General features: G+C 39.7%; 2 protein-coding genes across 7 annotated transcripts in view; one reads left to right on the top strand and one right to left on the bottom strand.

Annotated features, from left to right (window-relative positions):
- Nucleotides 1-21805, top strand: part of si:ch73-55i23.1 — a 782803-nt gene that overhangs the window by 367556 nt on the left and 393442 nt on the right. The gene's annotated exons all lie outside the window — the stretch shown is intronic.
- Nucleotides 1-21805, bottom strand: part of LOC100333801 (phosphatidylinositol-3,5-bisphosphate 3-phosphatase MTMR3) — a 52617-nt gene that overhangs the window by 6511 nt on the left and 24301 nt on the right. For 4 of the 6 annotated variants that reach the window (XM_073951793.1, XM_073951791.1, XM_073951792.1 and 1 more), the window contains 10 exons: nucleotides 21608-21742; nucleotides 21398-21509; nucleotides 19242-19437; nucleotides 18813-18998; nucleotides 17141-17311; nucleotides 15000-15145; nucleotides 10340-10817; nucleotides 8010-8243; nucleotides 6942-7052; nucleotides 1971-2056 (listed from right to left, as the gene is read on the bottom strand). In XM_073951793.1, the coding sequence (XP_073807894.1) occupies nucleotides 1971-2056; nucleotides 6942-7052; nucleotides 8010-8243; nucleotides 10340-10817; nucleotides 15000-15145; nucleotides 17141-17311; nucleotides 18813-18998; nucleotides 19242-19437; nucleotides 21398-21509; nucleotides 21608-21742 (1855 nt within the window). Of the gene's footprint in view, nucleotides 1-1970; nucleotides 2057-6941; nucleotides 7053-8009; nucleotides 8244-10339; nucleotides 10818-14999; nucleotides 15146-15772; nucleotides 15982-16097; nucleotides 17312-18812; nucleotides 18999-19241; nucleotides 19438-21397; nucleotides 21510-21607; nucleotides 21743-21805 lie in introns of those variants that run through there. The other 2 variants (XR_012406616.1, XR_012406615.1) reach the window with 1 other exon arrangement.

Below are 21805 nucleotides of genomic sequence, written 5' to 3' on the forward strand. Positions count from 1 at the left end.
AAGGTATTGAATTTCACTGATTCCTGCAAATACTCTTTCATTACTCTAGTTTAGATCATTTAGAATTTTTCTAAGTTGTTGTTAGGGCTGAACGGTATTGAAAACATCTGACAGTGCGATATAATTTCACCATACTGTATGACTTCATATGCGGCGGTTCATTCCGCTGTGGCGACCCCAGATTAATAAAGGGATTAAGCCGAAAAGAAAATAAGTGACTTCATATGTCTATTGGGAAAGAATTGTTCATTGTTAGATCGATTAGGATGATTCTGTAGTGGAGTGCATTTCCATAAAATCTAATAAACAATCAAATTTTTGGGCTCCACGTCATGTTTTTCGTTGCTGTCTGTGCCACTGCATTTCTATATTCGCATGTGTTGTATTGTAATGCCATGTGTGTTTATATAGTGCATTTATTGTGTATGGCCATACACCCAAAGTGCTTCACAATCAGGCGGGGGGGGGTCTCTCCACACCACCACCAGTGTGCAGCTCCACTTGGATGATGCAACGGCAGCCACAGGACAATGGCGCCAGTGCTTCACCATACACCAGCTATTGGTGGAGTGGAGAGACAATGATAGAGCCAATTTGGTGGAAGGGGATGATTGGGAGGCCATGATCGTAAGGGCCGATAGAGGGACTTTAGCCAGGACACCGGGGTAACACCCCTGCTCTTTCTAGAGAAGTGCCATGTGATTAATAATGAGCACAGAGAGTCAGGACCTCGGTTTAACATCTCATCCGAAAGACGGCGCCCACTGACAGTGTAGTGTCCCCTTCACTATACTGGGGCATTAGGACTCACACAGACCACAGGTTGAGCGCCCCCTGCTGGCCTCACTAACACCACTTCTAACAGCAACCTAGTGTTCCCTAGTGGTCTCCCATCCTGACCAGGCTCAGCCCTGCTTGGCTTCAGTGAGTAACCGGTCTTGGGCTGCAGGGTGACATGGCTGTGGCGAGTATTTTCACAATACAATCAAGACATAGATACAATTTAAATAAAGGGTCCTATCATATTGACCTTATTCTAAAATGCGGAAGTGCGCCTGTTTTCGCCTATGGGAGAAATGACTAGGAATAATAAACGGCAGAAAACGGTCAAACTACTTGCTCTACAAACAAATGTTTGCATGACTATACAGACCAAGTAGGATAATATAATAAGAAAATATCAAAATGCAACATCAAGCAGCGTAACGGGCAGTTTTTAACGTCAAAAAATGAATGGAAGTGAATGAGACCGGAAGTCTCAAGCCAAAAAGATTCAAATGTGAATACCAGGCACAACAAGGCGCAAGATTTGTTTGGCGTGATCTTTCCTATTTAGGGTACATTATTTGGTGTATTAGCGCCACCAGCTGGACATGACTGTGGTATTGGTGTTTAATAATGTATTAGACATTGCATTGGTTTTAATAACTCATCTCTAACAACTGATGTCTTTTATCTTTGCCATGATGACAGTAATTAATATTAGACTAGATATTCTTCAAGACACTTCTATACAGCTTAAAGAGACATTTAAAGGCTTCACTAGGGTAATTAGGGTAAAGTTAGGGTAATTAGGCAAGTCATTGTATAACAGTGGTTTGTTCTGGAGACAATCCAACACTAATATTGCTGAAGGGGGCTAATAATATTGACCTTAAAATGGGTTTAAAACAAATAAACACTGCTTTTATTCTAGCCGAAATAAAACAAATAAGACTTTCTCCTGAAGAAGAAATACTATAGGAATTACTGTGGAAGATTCCTGAATCTATTATACATAATTTGGGAAATATTTGACAAAGAAGTACACCGGAGGGAGAATAATCTTGACTTTAACTCTATATAAACTATTAATTGAGTGAATTAAAAAGGTGCTATATCATCAAGTATTGTTATCAGGGTAAGAGATGACTTTTTATATGAGATTTTTGTCTGTAACTAGTCCTCCGTTATCTGTGTGTGTTTCAGACCTGCAGTGATGCCTCCGCGCCGCCTGCCAGAATCTCCTCTCGCACCCGTAACAGCGGGACGACTGATCCGAGAACCACTGCGACACCTGTGCGCACACACACACATATAAAACATTCATCACATCGACTGTATGCAGTGCTGAGCTGAACTGCTGCTGTTAGGGATGGAAAAATCTGAGCTACAGCGGTGTTGTGAGTGCTGGTCATGTGTGCTTCAGTGTGAGTGTGTGCTTGATGCTTCTGTCAGTCTCCTGTCGCTGTTCATGTAAAACTCCACATCTATAATCCTCTTAGTCTATGCTGACATTATCTTCAGCAGCTCAAACACTCTAATGGCGAATGGACAGACGGCTGCTTCTCACTCAGGGCTGCTGAAGATGCTAATGAGATGGAGAGATGGGCACTAGTGGGAGAAGCTTTCCCCCTCTGATTTATTTAATTTCATTTAATTGAATGGGATAGCCCTTTATGATAAATCATCTCGTTTTCGAGGGCTTCCCTAAGAAGTTTATAAATCAAACAGAGTACAACACATCATAACGTACACACACCTGACAAACAAACAAACAAGCAGCACACTCCACCTAAAACACTTCCCACAATCTGAAGCCTAAATAAACAAAACATATAATCAAAAATACAAACAATTTGATATACAAATAAATAATAAACATTTAATTTGGAGCCAATATTAACCATTAAAGACCGAAACAGCCGCCCACGGCTAAAAATAACTTTTAATCTGCTGATCCTATCTGTACAATTCAAAGATTGGCATAAAGAAGAGAATCTCAGCTTTCCATCGCTGTAACACATTACATTCACGGCTCTTCGGAGGCTCCGGAATAAGTGTGGTTACATTATCAAATTTTGACAACGCTGATTTGACAAAGAAACGCTCGTGGCTTGCGTCTCCGGACAAACCAGACATGATACATTGATGCATTGTCCCTCCTCCATGCCCAGATTGGTTAAAACTCGCTCTCTCTCAACCAATAAGCATAGGTTTCGCTTTGTGGACCAGCAATCAGCTATTTGAACAACCCGGAATGAGAAATAGGCTGTACATTTACGGACGGCTAAATAAAACGCAAAAAAAAAAAAAAGTTTTGCATGAAATGATTCTCATACTAAGTACTTTTGCAAGCACAACAACACAAAAACATGACAAAACAGTGACACAGCAAAGACGAAGTGCTGCTCTTGCTGTTTTCAAAAGACGCAAATGACAGTGCGGCTGTTTGTCTGCAACGCAAAAGTGGAGAAGCAGCAGGGTCAACACCATCTCCATGCTGGCACATAAAACCTAAGGATGGTCCACATTGAATCTAGTTTAGTTATGTAACTATTTATAGTAGAGTAAATATTAATATCTCATTTTTTACTGAGGATTTGCACTATGTTTTTTTGGACTTTGACGCATTATTTCTTATTTTCTTATTTTTTATTTGTTCATTGTAAGTGGTGTTGTTCATGGGAACTGAAAATATATTATTTGTAAAAAGTCAAACTTGCTTTAATGTTATTTTAGTTTGTAACAATCTTTCTGTTTAGTTCATTTCCAGAACTTTTGGGCAAATATTTTGTCAGTTAATAAATGCGCTAGTTTTTTTTCCCACTGAAAAACGCCTGAGAATAACATTAAATAAATTGCTATAACTTGCTCAGGAAAGGTGGATGTAGACAAAATTTATTTTGGAAGTATAAAACATCATAGAGTGTATTTCTTAAGAAAAAAAAACTTCATGAGGTTTTGTTTGTAATAACTAGAAAATGTAACTTTTTTTAAAAACCGTCTTTCTTAAAATTCTGGAATATTCTCTGTCTGTTCATATGTTTTTTTGACCAAAAAATATTTTAGTCTGGACCTTTAAATGATGCAGATTGAAGCTTTAGGTTCTCCTGTTTAAAATAATATATGAAACTTGAGGCTGACTGCTAAAATAACAATAAAACTGCTTTAAAAAAATAATAATACAGGCCCATTAGGTACCCACAAAATACCTCTTGGTCTTTAAAAATTAATAACATTGGCAAGTTGCTTCCAAAAAAGAAAATAAATGATCCCTGAAAAGACTAAGTGATTTAATTGATCTAAAAAAGGAAGGGAGATTGGTCCAGTCGGAAGGAGCTTTGTATCGAAAGGACCTACAGCCACTTTCTGTAGAAATTCTGGAAACAAAAATATAATTCTGTTGACGAAGCGAATATGATGAGGTAAATGGAACAAACAACTGCTTTAAATAAGAAGGGAAACTGAAATAAACACTTTTAAAAAGAAACAAATACCAATGATACTGTCTGCGGAACTTAGGTTGAAGCAAACCAAAAGATTCATATAATATACAATGATGGGCTGCTGATTATGCTAATGAGGGAGAGATGGTCACTAGTGGGCGGGGCTTTCCCCCTCTGATGACACACACAAGGGGAGAATGCAGGTACTTTTGTCATTTTAAAATCCCCCCTTTAGTGTTGTCCACTGAGTGAACACTGATAGGAATAGATTTGAGGACTGAAATGAAGTTGATCTGCTTTATTTTAGAGGTTTAGTCAAGGTGGGATATGTTTGACCCGAAGGAGGAACGGTGCATACAGAATTAAAGACAACAGGAGGGTTACTTATGTATTAGCGCTCACATGCAGTATAGAGTGTGTACAGAAAGTATTCAGAACCCCTTACATGTTTCACTCTTTGTTATATTGCTGAAATCCACTTAAGTTCATTGTTGTCCTCATTAATGTCCACTCAGCAGCCCACACTGAACACAGAGCTGTTGCATTTCTGCAGATTTATTAAAACAGAAAAACTGGAGTATCACATGCTCACGAGTGTTCAGAGCCTGTGCTGTGACACTCATATCTTTAACCCAGGTGCTGTTTCTCCATATCTTCTGATCATCCTTGAGATGCTTCACACCTTCATTTGAGTCCAGCTGTGTTTGATTATACTGATTGGACTTGATTAGGAAAGACACACACCTACACGTCTATATAAGAGCTTACAGCTCACAATGTATGTTAGAGCAGATCATGAGGAGCTGTCTGAAGAACTCAGGGACGGAAGTGTGGGAAGGCGCAGATCTGGACAAGCTTACAGAAACATTTCTGCTGCACTAAAGGCTCCTCAGAGCACAGCGGCCTCCATAATCCTTAAATGGAAGATGTTTGGGATGACCAGAACCCTTCCTAGAGCTGGCCGTCCGGCCAAACTGAGCAATCAGGAGTGAAGAGCCTTGGTGAGAGAGGTCAAGAAGAACTCAAGGATCACTGTGAGATGCAGTCGGGAGAAAGTCAACCATCACTGCATCCTGACACATGAAAGTCTGCATGGAGTTTACTGAAAACACCTGAAGGACTCAGAGATGGTGAGAAATGAGATTCTCTGCTCTGATGAGACCAAGACAGAACTTTTTGGCCTTAACTCTAAGCGGTATGAGTGGAGAACAGCAGGCACTGCTCATCATCTGTCCAGTACAGTCCTACAGTGAAGCATGGTGGAGGCAGCGTTATGCTGTAGGGGTGTGTTTCAGCTGCAGGGACAGCACGACAGTCGAGGGATAGATGAATGCGGAGTACAGGGTTATCCTGGAACAAAACCTTCTCCAGAGTGCTCAGGACCTCAGACTGGACCGAAGGTTTACCTTCCAACAAGACAGTGAGCCTAAGCACACAGCTAAAATAATTGAGTGGCTTCACAACAACTCTGTGACTGTTCTTGAATGGCCCAGCCAGAGCCCTGACTTCAACCCAATTTAGCATATCTAGAGATACCTAAAATGACCATCCACCAATGTTTACCATCCAACCTGACAGAACTGGAGAGGATCTGTAGTAGGATCCCTAAATCCAGATGGGAAAAACTTGTGTGTTTCTCAGAAAGACTCACGGCTGTATTAGATCAAAGGTGCTTCTGCTAAACCCTGAGCACAGACTCTGAACACTCGTGAGCATGTGATACTCCAGTTTTTCTGTTTTAATAAATCTGCTGATATGTCAACAGCTCTGTGTTCTTCTGGCAGTGTGGGCTGCTGTGTGGACATTCATGAGGTCAACAGTGAACCTAATGCCTAGTTCAGACTGCGTGATTTTAGCCCCGATTTCGGCTCGCCGACAGGTTTTGAGAAGTCGCCGACAAATGCCTAAAAACACAGGCAAATCGGTGCACGTAAGTGACAATCACACAGTATGAACTATCAAAGACGCGATCTGAGAGAATCGCCGATGAGTCGCTGATGCCTGTGAGATATTTGGCGTGCTGAATATCTGAAGCTGTCGGCGATTCAAATCATGCCGTGTGAATTGAGTTCTGACTGAAAATAACATCAGCGATCGCCTACAGCCAATGAGAGAGCAGCATTCACTTGTGTGCGTGTGTGTGTATACCTGCTGCAGGCCAGCGGGAGGCTGGGGGAGAAGTTAAAAGCGCTAATTTTCGGTTTATTTGGACCCACGAAATGGAGGAAAAACTAGTGGAGGTTTGACAGGACTCAGGAGCAACCGTGTCTGTTTGACGTTTCATACAAGAAATAAATTAGTTTATTATTAACGTTGAGATGAAATGGCTAATTCCCTTTAAACCCAGGTGAGCAAACATGTACATGTTCTACCCCATTAAAGGCTTCTTTCTCATTATGTAGTTATTAACAAAAGATACACGACGTGTTTTTGGCTGTGAGACGTAGTTTGGACGAAGTTGTCGGCGATTCTTCCTATAGTAAAGTCATGCAATGTGAAAGTCGCTGTCGCCGATTCATCTTGCAGTGTAAACAAAGCAGCGAAAGAACACTAGCGCAGATAGTCAAGCAGTGTGAAAACATCTGTGACATGACGACTTTGAAAATCATGCAGTCTGAACTCGGCATAAGTGATTTTAGCAAGTGGCTGCAATATAACAAAGAGAGAAACATTTAAAGGGGTCTGAATACTTTCCGCACACACTGTGTCTCAGTGTTTTAAGCTGGTGTTCACCTCTGTGTCCTGCTGCTGGATGTGTTCAGCGCTGGATTCAGTGAGGTCTGTGGCTCCGCTGCGCTGCAAGCACTCCGACTCGGTGTTATTATCTCCGTCCGGCAGAGATGACTGACACACACACACACACACACACACACACACACAGTTGCATTTACAACTGATGAGACCAATAACACTGTAAATAGCTAACTGTAGACTACTAAAAGACAAAGAACAGCATTGAAGTTGCAAGATTTTAACTCTATCACTCTTTTTCTTTATAATAAAGGGACGGTGTACATTAATCAACAATCCTCAAGAATGTAAAAGTACTCAAACTAGCCAGAAAGCTTCTTTTTATTGTTGGTCCTTTTGCCAGATGTTATATGCGAGGCCTAACAAGGCTTTCGATGTATGACAGCAGCAGCCTTTGAAATAAGATGCAGACTCAGAGTAATATAAATACACCAGGTGGTTTTTAATTAGCACATGCTACTAATATTCATTCATTCATTTTCTTGTCGGCTTTGTCCCTTTATTAACCCGGGGTCGCCACAGCGGAATGAACCGCCAACTTATCCAGCAAGTTTTTACGCAGCGGATGCCCTTCCAGCCACAACCCATCTCTGGGAAACATCCACACACACACTCATACACTACGGACAATTTAGACAACCCAATTCACCTGTACCACATGTCTTTGGACTGTAGGGGAAACCGGAGCACCCGGAGGAAACCCACGCGAATGCAGGGAGAACATGCAAACTCCACACAGAAACGCCAACTGAGCCGAGGTTCGACCCAGCGACCTTCTTGCTGTGAGGCGAACGTGCTACCCACTGCACCACTGCGTCGCCCTGCTACAAATATTACAAACATAAATATTAATCAATCTGGCAACCTCCAGTGAAATTAAACCCTCTCCAATATTTTGAATCTGAACTGCACTCCTATATACTGCAAAATTAGCCTATTATAAAACAAAAAGAAAGTACATGTGTTGTTGCTTTAAGGTTAGTTTGAGTCTGCTGGTGTGGTTGAGTGTTTGCAGATAATGCTCAGAGCGTGGTGTGTTGTTGTCCTCACCAGTTTTCCGTTGGCATGTATCCGGCTCCAGAGCTCCTGCACCTGCTTCTTCAGCGTCTCCACCTGCAGCTGGTGCCCCGTCTCCATCTGCTGCAGACGCACCTGTACCGCATCACTGTGAACACTCAAACCGTCCCTCTCCAGGGGCCCGAACGCTGCAGAACACCTCCAAACACCTGATGGAGGAGAAACGTCTCCCGCTGCTGACATCTGAGAGGGCGTGTGAAAAGGATTCTGGGAAGGTGAGCAGATGCCATTAAGAATCTAGTTCCCAAATGACACACTATAAACTTACACATTCACCATACACTTAATCACTATGCACTTGTACACTACACTTATACACTATGCACTTATACACTATGCACTTACACACTATGCACTTACACACTATGCACTTATACACTATTCACTTACACACTATGCACTTACACACTGCACTTACACACTATGCACTTATACATTATTCGCTTACACACTATGCACTTACACACTATGCACTTATACACTATGCACTTACACACTATTCACTTACACACTATGCACTTACACACTATTCACTTACACACTATGCACTTACACACTGCACTTACACACTATGCACTTACACACTATGCACTTATACACTATGCACTTACACACTATGCACTTACACACTATGCACTTACACACTGCACTTACACACTATGCACTTACACACTGCACTTACACACTATGCACTTATACACTATGCACTTATACACTATGCACTTATACACTATGCACTTATACACTATGCACTTACACACTATGCACTTATACACTATGCACTTATACACTATGCACTTATACACTATGCACTTATACACTATGCACTTACACACTATGCACTTACACACTATGCACTTACACACTGCACTTACACACTATGCACTTACACACTGCACTTACACACTATGCACTTATACACTATGCACTTATACACTATGCACTTATACACTATGCACTTATACACTATGCACTTATACACTATGCACTTATACACTATGCACTTACACACTATGCACTTATACACTATGCACTTACACACTGCACTTACACACTATGCACTTACACACTATGCACTTACACACTATGCACTTACACACTATGCACTTACACACTATGCACTTACACACTGCACTTACACACTATGCACTTACACACTATGCACTTACACACTATGCACTTACACACTATGCACTTACACACTATGCACTTATACAGTATTCGCTTACACACTATGCACTTATACACTATGCACTTATACACTATTCGCTTACACACTATTTGCTTATACACTATGCACTTACACACTATGCACTTACACACTATGCACTGATACACTATGCACTTACACACTATGCACTTATACACTATGCACTTACACACTATGCACTTACACACTATGCACTGATACACTATGCACTTACACACTATGCACTTACACACTATGCACTTACACACTATGCACTTACACACTATGCACTTACACACTATGCACTTACACACTATGCACTTATACAGTATTCGCTTACACACTATGCACTTATACACTATGCACTTATACACTATTCGCTTACACACTATTTGCTTATACACTATGCACTTACACACTATGCACTTACACACTATGCACTGATACACTATGCACTTACACACTATGCACTTATACACTATGCACTTACACACTATGCACTTACACACTATGCACTGATACACTATGCACTTACACACTATGCACTTACACACTATGCACTTACACACTATGCACTTACACACTATGCACTTACACACTATGCACTTACACACTATGCACTTATACAGTATTCGCTTACACACTATGCACTTATACACTATGCACTTATACACTATTCGCTTACACACTATTTGCTTATACACTATGCACTTACACACTATGCACTGATACACTATGCACTTACACACTATGCACTTATACACTATGCACTTACACACTATGCACTTACACACTATACGCTTACACACTATGCACTTAATCACCATGGACTCATACACTATTCATTTATAAACTACACTTATTCACTATGCTCTTACACCTTCCCTTTTAGCTCCCCTATTATCTAACTTGGTAACCACTCCACTTTACACGTAGCCCCTCCCATTTTGCAGTAGCCCCACCCATTCAATGATTCTTGATTTAATCATTTTTAGATATTTGGGCTCGAAAAGAGACACCATATTTTGCAGTGAAATGCACTATTCCTTTTAGCATATACTATCGATACTACAAAATGACAGAGTAGTGTGCAAGTATGTGATTTGAGACGCACCTTCTGAGCTGTGTGGTTTGAACTGGAATCGCTTTCCATGGAAGATTGGCTGCTGGATTGTGAAGGATTATGGGTAATTTTGTGATGTAATCCATCTGCTGATGTAGTGTCTATGTGTGAAATGTCCTCAGGAAATATTTGGTCATTGTTTTTCATATTTAATGATGAATCCTGTGAAACGGATGTGCTGCACAGAAGCTCCAGCTTCCTATTTAGCTCTTCTGTCACTTCCTGTTCTGTGTTTTCTATTTGGCTGTCAGTCACAGAAAGCTCCAGGGTTTTTTGTGTGTGTGCTGCTGTGGTGTTTAAGGCGAGTGTGTGTTGCAGAGGTGATGTGTGTGTGTTTTCTCCGTTAATCTTCAAGGCCAGCAGGTGATCCTGCCACTTCTCCTTCACACTGGGGTCACTGCTGCGGCGGTTCGGGGTCAGATTCTCACACGATGTGGACAGGTTTTCATAGGATCGAGTCTTTGGTAACCTGTAAAGTACACACATGTATCAATGTGTAAATCACACACTTAAACACAATGTCTCACGATTTGATTACAAATACATTGCAATCTTCATTTGATGTAATCAGGTAGTAATGTCAAATTTAAGCAATTTTCAAGCACCTTCCAGGTGAATTTTTAAACTTTACCAGCACTACAATTACATATTCACATAAATATACATACTTCACATTATATTAAGGTCACAATTATTTATAAAACACATTTAAAGCAACAAGAATTTTGCCAAAGTGCTGTGCAAAGTAGTTAAGTGCTGAACAACATGATGAGTGGCTGAAAGAGTGGCTTAAAGTATAATGAGTGCATGATGAGTGACTTAATGCATGATGAGTGACTTAATGAGTGACTTAATACACAATAAGTGACTTAATGCATGATGAGTGACTTGATGAGTGACTTAATACACGATAAGTGACAATGCATTATGAGTGACTTAATGACTGACTTAATACACGATAAGTGACCTAATGCATGATGAGAGACTTAATGACTGACTTAATACACGATAAGTGACTTAATGCATGATGAGTGACTTAATGACTGACTTAATACATGATAAGTGATTTAATGCATAATAAGTGACTTAATACACAATAAGTGACTTAATGCATGATGAGTGACTTAATGAGTGATTTAATACACGATAAGTGACTTAATGCATTATGAGTGACTTAATGACTGACTTAATACACGATAAGTGACTTAATGCATGATGAGTGACTTAATGCATGATGAGTGGCTTAATACGTGACTTAGTACACGATGAGTAACTAAATGCATGATAAGTGACTTGATGAGTGACTTAATGCATGATGAGTGACTTAATGCATAACGAGTGACTTAATGCATGATGAGAGGCTTAATACGTGACTTAGTACATGATGAGTGACTAAATGCATAATGAGTGTCTTGATGAGTGACTTAATGCATGATGAGTGACTTAATAAACGATAAGTGACTTAATGCCTTATGAGTTACTTAATGACTGACTTAATACACGATAAGTGACTTAATGACTGACTTAATACAGGATAAGTGACTTAATGCATGATGAGTGACTTAATGCATGATGAGTGGCTTAATACGTGACTTAGTACACGATGAGTAACTAAATGCATGATAAGTGACTTGATGAGTGACTTAATGCATGATGAGTGACTTAATGCATAACGAGTGACTTAATGCATGATGAGTGGCTTAATACGTGACTTAGTACACGATGAGTGACTAAATGCATAATGAGTGTCTTGATGAGTGACTTAATGCATGATGAGTGACTTAATAAACGATAAGTGACTTAATGCCTTATGAGTTACTTAATGACTGACTTAATACACGATAAGTGACTTAATGCATGATGAGTGGCTTAATACGTGACTTAGTACACGATGAGTAACTAAATGCATGATGAGTGACTTAATGCATGACGAGTGACTTAATGCATGATGAGTGGCTTAATACGTGACTTAGTACACGATGAGTAACTAAATGCATGATGAGTGACTTAATGCATGACGAGTGACTTAATGCATGATGAGTGGCTTAATACGTGACTTAGTACACGATGAGTAACTAAATGCATGATGAGTGACTTGATGAGTGACTTAATGCATGATGAGTGCCTTAATGAGTGACTTAGTACATGATGAGTGACTTAAAGGGGTGGTCTAGAATATAATTTTAAGGCTTGGTTGTGTTTATAAGATGCAAAGCAATGTGTGCTTATGTTTCACTTGAAGGAAATCACGTTATTCTTTTATATATCTCACTTTGATTATACACAGCTACTTAGCTAACATGAAAACGACTTTCATATTTCCTAGTTCCTCTGAAAGGCCTGCCCTTAAGTGACTCTGATTGGTCATCGTCATAATGTGTGTGATTCGCGGATTGGCTCCACATCACGCCCTTAAAAACATGCGCTTTACTGCTGTGTAAAAAATCATTCAACCTCCTGCCTGCTCACTTAAATAAAATCTGACAAGTGTCTTTAACGAGTTAAGATGAGTGACTTAACGCATAATGAGTGACTTAATGCATGATGAGTGACTTAATGAGTGACTGCATGGTGAGTGACTTAATAAGTGACTTAGTACACAATGAGTGACTAAATACATGAGTGATTTATTGTGTGACTTAATACACGATGAGTGACCTAATGCATGATGAGTGACTTAATGACTGATGAGTTACAATGCATAACGAGTGACTTAATGCATTATGGATTATTTAATGAGTGACTCAATACACGATAAGTGACTTAATGCATAATGAGTGACTTAATGCATGATGAGTGACTTAATGAGTGACTTAATGCATGATTAGTGACTTAATGCATGGTGAGTGACTTAATAAGTGAATTAGTACACGATAAGTGACAAAATGCATGATGAGTGATTTAATGATTGACCTAATACACGATAAGTGGCTTAAAGCATGATGAGTGCCTTAATAAGTGACTTGGTACTTGATGAGTGACAATGCATGATGAGTGACTAAATGCATGATGAGTGGCTAAATGCATGATAAATGACTTAACGAGTTAATTATTACACAATAATTGACATAATGCATGATGAGTGCCTTAATGAGTGACTTAGTACACAATGAGTGACTAAATGCATGATGAGTGACTTAACGAGTGACTTAATGCATGGTGAGTGACTTAATAAGTGACTTAGTACACAATGAATGACAAAATGCATGATGAGTGATTTAATGATTGACCTAATACACGATAAGTGACTTAATGCATGATGAATGCCTTAATAAGTGACTTGGTACACTATGAGTGACAATGCATGATAATGACTTAATGAGTTACTTAGTACACGATGAGTGACTAAATGCATGATAAATGACTTATTGAGTTACTTATTACACAATAAGTGACATAATGCATGATGAGTAACTTAATAAGTGACTTAATTCACGATGAGTGCCTTACTGAGGGACTTAATGCATTATGAGTAACTTAATGTTTAATTAGAAACTTAATACACGAATACACGAAGAGTGACTTAATGCATGATAAGTGACTTATTACAAGAGTGACTTAATGCATGATAAGTGACAATGCATGAGTGATTAAATACACGATGAGTGACTTAATGCATGATGAGTGACAATGCATGATAAGTGACAATGCATGAGTGACTTAATACACAATGAGTGACTTAATGCATGATGAGTGACTTATTAAGTGACTTATTGCATTATGAGTGATTTAATGAGTGACAATGCACGATGAGTGACGTAATGCATGATGAGTAACTTATTAAGTGACTTATTGCATTATGAGTGACATAATGAGTGACTTAATGCATGATGAGTGACTTAATGCACAATGAGTGACGTAATGCACGATGAGTGACATAATGCATGATGAGTAACTTAATGCACAATGAGTGACGTAATGCACGATGAGTGACGTAATGCATGATGAGTGACTTATTAAGTGACTTATTGCATTATGAGTGACATAATGAGTGACTTAATGCATGATGAGTGACTTAATGCACAATGAGTGACGTAATGCATGATGAGTGACATAATGCATGACGAGTAACTTAATGCACAGTGAGTGACGTAATGCACGATGAGTGACGTAATGCATGATGAGTGACTTATTAAGTGACTTATTGCATTATGAGTGACATAATGAGTGACTTAATGCATGATGAGTCACTTAATGCACAATGAGTGATGTAATGCACGATAAGTGACATAATGCATGATGAGTGACTTGATGCATGATGAGTGACTTGATGCATGATGAGTGACTTGATGCATAATGAGTGACTTGATGCACGATGAGTGACTTAATGAGTAAGTTAATGCATGATGAGTGACTTAATGCACGATGAGTGCCTTAATGAGTGACTTAATGCATGATGAGTGACTTAAAGAGTGACTTAATGCATAACGAGTGACCTAATGCATAACAAGTGACTTAAAAAGTGACTTCATGCATAATTGGTGACTTAATGCGTTAAGACATTCATTACTGTATATGATATATTAAGATGTAAGCTGTAAACTGTTATTGTTAAGTTATATTAGGATGTTAAGCTGGTTTCTAAGGAAAATGTGTTTGTGAAAGGAAAACCGGCGCACAGAAGTACACACAAACATGACGCCTCACTTACCTGCTCACAGGTGTGTCTATGGGTGAGGCTGAGGGAGTGGACTGTGGCACACATGACTCATCGGAGGGTGTGGAAGGGGCGGAGTTATGCAAATACACAGCACTCCATAACATCAGATTCCTCACGTGACAAACAGGACGCAAGACCTGACAGAGAGAGAGGCATGTTAAGAGAGGAATACCTGATGGCAGGCCAGTTAGTATTGTTTGCTTGTTTTTGTGTTAGTATGTCAATTAGTTAGTATGTTTGTTATTAAGTTAGCCTGTTAGTTAGTTTGCTTGTTTGTTTGTGTGTTAATATGTTAATTAGTTAGTAATGAGTTAGTATCTATTATCGATAGTATCTAGCATTAACTTCAAGAATTGTACTCTTCCAGAGTGAGTAAAAGGGCTCGCAAAATCACTCTGGACGCCTCGCACCCAGCACACCACCTGTTCGAAGTGTTACCTTCTGGTCGGCGCTTCAGAGCACCAAGTACAAAAACAGATAGACACAGGAAAAGTTTCTTTCCTCAGGCCATCCACCTCATGAACAGTTAAATATTCCCCTACGGTGCATTAAACATGCGCCATACTTTCTCATACGCACTTGTACACAGCACCTTATATCAATATACAATGCAATACTTTCTCCATTTGCATTTGTACGCATCACCGTATAACCTGTATATTTATAACAAATATGTACATACAACTTAACATCCAGATCTTTTTGACTAACTGCATCTCTGTTTAGTGTTTAATGTTTATCGTCTTTTTTTTCATATTTATTTTGTGTTGTCACTCTTCACTTTATGTACACTGGAAGCTTCTATAGCCAAAACAAATTCCTTGTGTGTGTGAAGCACACTTGGCAATAAAACTGATTCTGATTCTGGTATGTTTATTTGTTAGTGTGTGTGGTGTCAGTTAATTAGTATGTTTGTTTGTGTGTTAGTTAATATGTTTGTTTGTTAGTGTGTTAATTGTTAGTTAGTATGTTTGTTTGTTTGTTAGTACAGTGTATTATTTACTTAGCTTGTTAGTATGTTTGTTAGTGTGTTAGTATGTTAATTGGTTAGTATGTTTGTTTGTTAGTGTAGTAATTGTTAGTTAGAATGTTTGTTTGTTAGTATAGTTTATTATTTACTTAGCTTGTTAGTATGTTTGTTAGTGTGTTAGTATGTTAATTGGTTAGTATGTTTGTTTGTTAGTGTAGTAATTGTTAGTTAGAATGTTTGTTTGTTAGTATAGTGTATTATTTACTTAGCTTGTTAGTATGTTTGCTAGTGTGTTAGTATGTTAATTGGTTAGTATGTTTGTTTGTTAGTGTAGTAATTGTTAGTTAGAAAGTTTGTTTGTTAGTATAGTGTATTATTTACTTAGCTTGTTAGTATGTTTGTTAGTGTGTTAGTATGTTAATTGGTTAGTATGTTTGTTTGTTAGTGTAGTAAATGTTAGTTATAATGTTTGTTTGTTAGTATAGTGTATTATTTACTTAGCTTGTTAGTATGTTTGTTAGTGTGTTAGTATGTTAATTGGTTAGTATGTTTGTTTGTTAGTGTAGTAATTGTTAGTTAGAATGTTTGTTTGTTAGTATAGTATACTATTTAGTTAGTTTGTTAGTGTGTTAGTATGTTAATTAGTATGTTAGTTAGTATGTTTGTTTCTTTGTTAGTATGTTATTTAGTATGTTTGTTAGTGTGTTAGTATGTTTGTTTGCTAGTGTGTTAATTGTTAGTTAGTATGTTTGTTTGTTAGTATAGTATATAATTTAGTTAGTATGTTTGTTTGTTAGTTTGTTAATTGTTAGTTATTATGTTTGTTTGTTTGTATAGTATGTATAGTATAGAATTTAGCTAGTTAGTATGTTTGTTAGTATGTTAGTTAGTATGCTTGTTTTTGTTAGTATGTTATTTAGTATGTTTGTTTGTTTGTTAGGGTGTTTGTTTGTTTGTTATGTCAGCTAATTTGTATGTCTGTTAGTGTTTGCTAGTTTGTCTATTAGTGTGTTAGTATGTTAATTAGTTAGTATCTTGTTAAGTTTGTTTGTTTTTTTGCTAGTTAGTATGTTTCCTTGTTTTTTAGTATCTAAGTATATTAGTTTGTTAATGTATTTGTGTTGTGTTGTGCTGTGCACTGAGATCGCGTGTATGATGGTACCGTCTCTGAGCGTGGAGAGTAGAGGATGTTGTGGAAGGACTGATTGGCAGGCCGCAGCAGAGACCAAACAGAGCAGGTTTTCTCCTGTACGCGCTGCTCCTCTCGCTCCTTCACACTGTTACACAGGAACGTCCCGAACAGACAGGAGTATGTGTGCTGCACCAGCTTCACCTGCAGCAACAAAACACACCTCCCTCATTACACACACTACCAGTTCAAAGTCAGCAAAGGTCACAGTCACACACCTACAGACACACAAACACACACTTTAATTAAACACACACAAGTGAACCAATCAGCCAATCTCAGAGGCCAAGATGACTGACACTTAATTGAGTTTTGTCTTTATTAGAGAAGAGAAAAGGCCACAGTGGCTTCTCCTACCGCACTAAACTACATTTCTTAGGCTGCGTCCGAAACCGTCTACTACTCAGTAGGTACTGTATTTGAATTTAAACGTACTACTCGGCCGTTAGAAAAGTACGTTCTATACAGTATGAATGTGAAAGTATGAATGGAATTCGGACGTACTACATCCGCCATTTTGTCATGGTCACGTGACCTACCTGCGTTATTTGCGTCGCTTCACTCCCATTCATGAATTCGCTCGCGGGGCATCATGGGATAGCGCAGCGTGCATAAGATGTGGGCTGCGTCCGAAACCGCATACTTCCATACTATATAGTATGCTAAAATCAGTAGGCGAGGCGAGTAGTATGTCCGAATTCAAAGAATTCGAAAATCAGTATGCGAAAAGTACCCGGTTGGCTTACTACTTCCGGCCAGATTCTGTAGTGCGCATCCCATGCACGCTGCACTATCCCATGATGCCCCGTGAGAGAATTCATGAATGGAAGTGAGGCGACGTAACTGACGCAGGTAGGTCACATGACCATGACAAAATGGCGGATGTAGTACGTCCGAATTCCATTCATACTTTTCACATTCATACTGTATAGAGCGCACTTTTCTAACGGCCGAGTAGTACGTTTAAATTCAAATGCAGTACCTACTGAGTAGTAGGCGGTTTCGGACGCAGCCACGCACTCCAGAATTTCACCGGAAGTAGTAAGTCATCCGGGTACTTCTCGCATGCTGATTTTCGAACTCTATGTATTCGGACATACTACTTGGCTGGCATACTGATTTTGGCGTACAATATAGTATGGAAGTATGCGGTTTCGGACGCAGCCTTAGACTTATATTTGCTCGATGTTATTATCATGTTATTATTTACATCAATAACTTTCCTTCGGCTTAGTCCCTTTATTCATCAGGGATTGCCACGGCAGAATGAACCGCCAACTTATCCAGCATACGCTTTACACAGGAGATGCCTCTCCAGCCGCAACCCAGTACTGGGAAACACTCATTCACACACACTTATACACTACGGCCAATTTAGTTGATCAGTTCCCCTATAGCGCATGTGTTTGGACTGTGGAGGAAACCGGAGCACTCGGAGGAAACCCACGCCAACACGGGGAGAACATGCAAACTCCACACAGAAACACCAACTGACCCGGCCGAGACTCGAACCAGCGACCTTCTTGCTGTGCCACAGTGCTAACCACTGAGCCAACACGCCACCTTAGAAGTCAACACAGCTAATGTAAACACGGCTAATGCCATCACATCAACAACAGCCCGTAATGATTGATCATGAGAGTACCAGAAAGGCCTCGTTGAACTGGAATGAGCATGGGAACTGTCTCTGGAGCTGATGAACGCAGTCCAGCCACTGCAGGAACACCGGGCAGCGCTCGTTCACATCGTCTGCACGCTCACCGTGACCACAGCGCTCTGAAAACTTATGACCGAAATCCAGCCACTCCGTCTCCACCAGCACCTCGAAACCCTGCAGACAGACAGACAGAGAGTAATGATGCTCTCTTATGCATTTACATAGAATGGTTGCTTCGTGTGTGTGTGTGTGTGTGTGTGTGTGTATGCGTGCGTGCATGTGAGAGACCTTTATAGTTCTGTTGAAGGGGTCCAGCAAGTGTTGTGTGTGTTTCTGTGTATATGAGAGAGTCCTTTATAGTCCTGTAGAAGTGGTCCTGTATGTGTGTGTGTGTGTGTGTGTGTGTGTGTGAGAGACCTCTATAGTCCTGTAGAAGGGGTCCAGCATGAGTTTGGACAGAGCCAGGATCTGTGGTGTTCTGTCCCATCCGTCAGAGCAGTGCACCAGCACGGGCCGATGGTCTCTATCCACTGCGTTCACCACCAGCACAGACGCTTTCAGCAGCAGAGACAGATGCTGCAGCCACTTTGTGCCCTCCAGCGCCGACAGCCAACTGTGCACAGACCAGCACACTGAGATATTAGTGTTCAGGGTACCACATTACAGGTATATATATATATGTGTGTGTATGTATGTGTGTGTGTATATATACACACACACACACATATATATATATCTATACTACCTACCTATATATATATATACTACCGACTGCGCCACTGCGTCGCCTAATTATTATCACAAATTATATTATTTATTTCCATTAAAGGGACAGGTCACCTAAAAATTAACGTTCTGGCATCATTAACTCACTTGTTGTTTCAATACCTGTGTGATTTTCTTTCTTCTTTTGAACACTAATGAAGATATACTGAAAGATTCTGTTGAAAAAAGCAGCCATTGACTTCCATAGTATTTTGTGTTCCTACTATTGATGTCAATGGCTGCTTTTTTCCAGTATATTTTCCTTTGTGTCCAACAGACATTCATAAAACCCCTTGAGTGTGGGGACCAGTGGTGGAAATAGTACGGAAAAACCATTACTTGCCTAAAAATGTAGTGTGAGTAGAGTAAAAGTACCTGTTGTAAATATTACTCAAAGTAGGAGTAAAGAGTAGCCCTTTTAAAAGTACTCATGAGTAGTGAGTATTACGCTGTTAAGAGTTGATGCATTTACATGTAATTTGTGGATGTGTGTGTAAACGTAACATTCTGTAGTGCATTAGTTATTGTCCAGCAGGCACACAATGCCATAACATGTTAATATTAGGTTAGATTTAGGTTGTGATGTCAGGTGACTAAAATTCAATGTCTAGCCAGCGTCTAAGGACAACAATGTTTTGATGTCCAATAATGACATCAAATGACGTTGATATTTGGTTGATTTTAGGTTGTTGGAAAGTGACCAAAATCCAATGTCGAGCAACATCTTAAACCAGCATCCTATTGATGTCAAATACTAACTCATCAGTTATGGCAACCAAAATTCAACGTCTGATAGACGTCATAGTGGTAATGTCCACACAACGTCAAGCTGTAACATCATTAGACGTTGATATTTGGTTGGTTTTAGGTTGGACGTTGGACATTGACATCTGGCTGACGTTGAGTTCTGATGTAAATCTGATTTTAATTTCCAAACTAAATGCAGCGACTTAATGACGTTACGGTACAATTTCAATCTGACGGCATGTTGACGTCTTGTGCCTGCTGGGTGTTTAAGGCCATTTCGGTCATCATACTGTAAATATCCATCATCTTTTCTTCAGTGACCTGCATTTAAACCAGGGGTGCCAATACTCGGTTCTGGAGGGCCGGTGTCCTGCAAAGTTTAGTTCCAATCCCAAGTAGACACACCTGGGCTAGCTGATCAATCTCACACTAGGCTTTCTAGAAACATCCGTGCAGGTGTGTTGAGGCAAGTTGGAGCTAAAATCTGCAGGACATCGGCCCTCCAGGACTGTGTTTTGGCATCCCTGATCTAAACAGTCTCTGGGTCAATGTGTGTAAAGATTTTGATCATCTTCTTGGACACTTTTAATGCTTCCAAACAGTTTGCTGCAATGTAAAGTGCACATGTGTTGAGGTAGTTCATTATGATGTGATTTACCTTCTATGTGTGATCTGATTGGGCAGGAATTACTGGACTGATTTCTCTAATCCCCATAGACAAGAAAAAATACAGTAGTGACTGCAGATTGAAGGAAAGTAGAGGAGTAAAAGTACAGATACTGCAGTACAAATGTACTCAAGGAAAAGTAAAAGTGCTCATTTATAAAACTACCTAGTAAATTACAATTTCTGAGAAAAACTACTCAATTACAGTAACTTAAGTATTTGTAATTAGTTACTTTACACCACTGGTGGGGACATTTTCATTTTTGGGTGTACTGCGCCTTTAAATTAAACGGAATAGTCCTGAATGTGTGCTGTATTCACTAAAATAACCAGCATCTTTAAGCAGTTGTGTTGTCTGTGTTAGTTTTGCAGGATGACTCCTCATAAGCACTCACTTTAGTGGATCCGGGACCTGAGCGCAGAGCGTCCGCAAACACTGGAAGCTCTTCCTGATGGAGTGGATGTTGGCCATTCCCATGAACATCACCTCACAGTTGGGATAATACTCTACAAGAAGCACAAGTCATGCTTGAGAGAAGGTAAACTGCACTATTAGTCAAACATTCAGCATATAACATTGATCAGAATCATAAGTTCTGCATTACCTGGACACTCACAGCCTCCTCCTTTAGCCCGATTGGCTACTGCTGCGGCGTATGAGCGTGCGTCCATTATTAACAGCTTCTGAGAGGGCGTGGCACTTGGCTCCGCCTCTACCTTTCCATTGGCCATGTGAGGATCTGGCATGAATATAAAGTAGATGAGGTGCTGAACAGGAGCATAGTCACTGGGTGCATCTTAAT

This window comes from Danio rerio, chromosome 5 (genome assembly GCF_049306965.1).
Source record: "Danio rerio strain Tuebingen ecotype United States chromosome 5, GRCz12tu, whole genome shotgun sequence".
Lineage (NCBI taxonomy): Eukaryota > Metazoa > Chordata > Actinopteri > Cypriniformes > Danionidae > Danio > Danio rerio.